This window comes from Tarenaya hassleriana, unplaced genomic scaffold (assembly GCF_000463585.1).
Source record: "Tarenaya hassleriana unplaced genomic scaffold, ASM46358v1 Cleome14, whole genome shotgun sequence".
Taxonomy (NCBI): domain Eukaryota; kingdom Viridiplantae; phylum Streptophyta; class Magnoliopsida; order Brassicales; family Cleomaceae; genus Tarenaya; species Tarenaya hassleriana.
In genome coordinates, this window is record NW_010964598.1 from 418581 (window position 1) to 422547 (window position 3967).

At 40.9% G+C, this 3967-nt stretch overlaps 1 protein-coding gene across 1 annotated transcript; it reads left to right on the forward strand.

Annotated features, from left to right (window-relative positions):
* The first annotated feature begins 1208 nt into the window (after positions 1–1208).
* Positions 1209–3204, forward strand: LOC104808347. Its single transcript, XM_010534022.1, has 3 exons — positions 1209–1838; positions 1945–2122; positions 2270–3204. The coding sequence occupies exons 1-3, from the start codon at positions 1209–1211 to the stop codon at positions 3202–3204; spliced, it is 1743 nt and encodes a 580-aa protein (XP_010532324.1).
* Positions 3205–3967: the final 763 nt, after the last annotated feature.

Sequence of the window (3967 nt, forward strand, 5' to 3'; positions counted from 1 at the left end):
TTCGTCGGTTTGATTGAATTGAGTTTATTGCTTTTAATCTTCTTGGCCAGTTGATTGATTGATTTTATATTCTGATTTACAACGAGAGTTGAGATTAGATTCGGATGAATTCATTGAATGAATTAATTAAGACTATTGAAAGATAGGTTAATCAGTTTAGGAACTATGATAGTGATCGTTAATGCATTTGATATTTTAATCTATTAGGTTGAGAGATCGATAGGTTAAATTATTGGATAATGGATTTAGGACTTGAGAGAGCCAAATCTAATTTTAGAATTTGAGATCCCCGATTAGAGTTCGATATTCGTAGATTCTCCATCCTTAGAAACAATCCCTGCGCGTTAAGGTTATCCCGAAACTACGGTGGTTTAGTTATCTGATTTTACTTAGTTTGTTTATTGTTTTATTTCCGATATTCACATACTTCATATGCTATTTCTTGATCTGATTCTTGGTTGAGTCTTATTCTTGGAGCTAACTATTCCCTGTGTTCGACCCTGGTACTACAGTTGATCCGTATCCTTGCGGTATTCGCTGTATCTAGGTTTTTATTACTTGAGCTTATTTATACACCTAGATTTGTGTTATCAAGTTTTTGGCGCCGTTGTCGGGAAACAGTTTAGTGCTAGGATAAAGATTCCTTTGAATCTAGATCCTTTTTCCTTTATGTTTTCTATCGATTTCTTGATCTATTCTTTGTGTTCGTTCTACTTTTTGGTTTGCAAGTTTCCCGGTGTATGACCAGAAGTTTTGGGTCTAACAACCTAGTACCTCTTGATCCTGAAATCGAGAAGTCTGCTAAGCGCAATCGGAAGAAGAAACGACAAAAGAGAAAAATGGAGGAACGTGCTATAGTTGCTGAGAACAACAATGATACTTATGGGGCATACCTTCAGCCCAAGTACATTCAACAGCTCTCATGCATTCGCCGGCATGACATCGACCGTAACAATTTTGAGTTTCAACCGGCATTCATCAATATGCTGAGCTCATCGGCTTTCAGGGGCAGACCTAATGAGAACCCGATCCCTCACTTGACTCGATTCAAGCTATTATGCCAGTCAGCGAGGACATTCTGCAGAGTTACCGATGAGTCTCTCATGCTCATGGCCTTTCCGTTCTCCTTAATGGATACTACTTTGGAATGGCTCTACATACTACCTCCAGATTTCATCTTCTCATGGGAACATATGTAAGAAAAATTCATGCAGCGGTTCTTCTCCGCTAGCAAGATCCAACTCGCAAAACAACGAATCAACTCATTTTTGCATGAACCTGACGAATCCTTGCGTGAAGCTTGGGATCGTTTTCAAGGATATCAGAGAACATGTCCTCACCATGGAAGGGATAAAAGGTACCTTATTTCCACTTTCTTGCAGGGATTAAAGGAGGATACTCGGATTCTTATTCGAGTAGCATGTAGAGGAAGCCTCAACGAAAAGTCATTCGACTTCATAGAGCAACAGATCAACAAGATGGCCAACGAGTGTGCTCCTTCTCACGAGTTTATCAGAAACGTTAGCCTCAAAGACAGTCGTGCAGGTAAGGAAAGTCTATCTGAAATTCAGGCATTACGTGCAGAATTGGCAAAACTTAAAATGCAGGTTGAGAATGTCCATCAGATCTCAGACTTAGACACATCAGCCAACGGGTACATGATCTACTACGTCTACTACGTAGATAACAACCTGTACTCGAACGTGTACAATCCAGGATGGAAGAATCATCCAAACTTCTCGTTCAAGAATTCTTCCAACGTCTTGAATACTCCCCATGGAAATTTCGGTGGTTCGGCTAATCAGGATCTTTCTCAAGGACATCAACCTCGACCTCGAGTCCTCCCACAGTATCAGAATCAGGCCATTCAACATTACCTAACGCCTAGCGTCATTACCTCTTCAGTCTCAACATAATTATTCTCTGTCTCTACCTCCACAACAGGTAGATTCTGCCCTCGATCTTAAATCTATGTTTGCACAGCTTCTGCAGGGTCAAGAAATAATTCGCATTGAGATGCGTGAACATCAACAAGAGACCGACACTCACTTGAAGCTTGTCGATAACCAGATAGCTCAACTCGTGACCTCTATACCTTCGCGATCTCAAGGATCACTTTCCGGTAAACCCGAGACAAATCCTAGAGAGCACTGCAATGTAGTGTTTTTGAGAAGCGGGAAGTAACTTGAGGATATCGTCCCCCCTACTCCTAAAAAAGGTGAGTCTTCTAACTCTAGATTTGCGATCACCTCTAACGTTCAATCTGCAGATACTCCAATTAAGATGTCATGTGAAGAAGAACCAAAGTATGTACCCCCACCTTCCAGACCTCCTCCGGTTCCATTCCCTTCACGACTTGTGCAACACAAAAAGGCTAGCCAATTTAAGCGCTTCACGGACATGATAAAGAAATTGGAGTTCACAATGCCTTTTCATGAGGTAATCACTCAAGTGCCCTCTTATGCCAAATTTCTCAAGGATATTCTGTCTAGGAAGAAGACAGTGGAGAGAAAGATAGTATCATTAACCAAAGAGTGCAGTGCCATTTTTCAGCACGGAGCAAGCGTAAGTCTAATGCCACTGTCGATCTTCAAGCAACTAGATGTAGGTGAACTAAAACCCACACAAATGATATTACAGTTGGCAGATAGGTCGACCAAACAGCCTGCAGGTATACTAGAGGATATGCCACTTAAGGTGGGTGACTATTACATACCTGTCGATTTTATGGTTCTTGATATAGATGTAGATTCAAGTATGCCTATCATTTTGGGGCGTCTCTTCCTCAACACAGCAGATATCGTCATACACGTCAGAGCTGATCATCTTACTATGTCCATTGGAGATGAGACAATAGAATTCATGCTCAATCAAAATGACAATCCAGACGAAAGTGTGAAATCTATTTGTTTAGTTTACAAGCTCAAAACGCCCAAGAACCAGGACCATAGACACAAGGTTAAGAGAGGACCAGATCCAAATAGGATGAAAGGTAAGAAAGAAGCTAACATGGTTGAGCAGGTCACTAACTCTTCAGACCATCGTGAGAACTGGCTCGAATCTCATGCATCACCACCAGATTTTTCTCTACTAGGTACGCCTCGTTTCTCAAACTCATTTTGTTGTAGAGATGCTCTTAAACTTTATGATCCAGGTTGGCAGAAGATCGATAATCTTCGCCTGTTAGACCCATCCGATAGTTGAGAGAGTTTGTCAAGCTAAAGACCCTAAACAAGCGCTCCCGGGAGGCAACCCAAGTTCTTAGATTAGTTTTTCTTTCCTTTCTTTTTCTTTTTGCATCGAATATTGGTTTGTGTCTCTTATCACCAGGTTGAGTTCTAATGAGGAATTGAGGAGGCGAGGAAGCTAGGTATGCGATAGACGTAGGCAGACTTAAGTGCGAGTGAACGAACATCGCGAGCTAAGTATTCTTTTCCCTTTTTGATTTGCTTCTCTTTTGACTCATCTTATTGGTTGCCTCTACTAGAAGAGATTTGACACCGAGGACAACGTCCGGTTCAAGTCTGGGGGAGGATTCGTCTAACGCCAAACCATATCTATTTAGAGTAGTATTGCATGCATTTTTCTCTTTTTAGGATAATTTTTTGATTTTTTTTTCAATTTTTAGTTGCATGTGCATAAAACTGTCTTGAAAACATGGCGATCCGTTAAACATGGTTAAGTTTTGTTGAATTGATTGCTTGATCTTTAGGATTGTCTAAAATGGTTCGTGAGATAGAAATCGTTGGTTGGAACCCATAGGACCGATGTTGTCTAGCCGAGTAGAAACGTTTTTATAAGAATCGTCCTCATGTTTGCTGAAATCGGTAAAGTCTATTATCAAAGATAGTAAGCATCTCGACACTCCGATGTCATGATCTCGTCAACGAAAATCGTTCGAAGACATGAGTGCATCGATTAGATGGTTCGGGTCTAAGTTGTGACTCCGATGTCATGATCTCGTCAA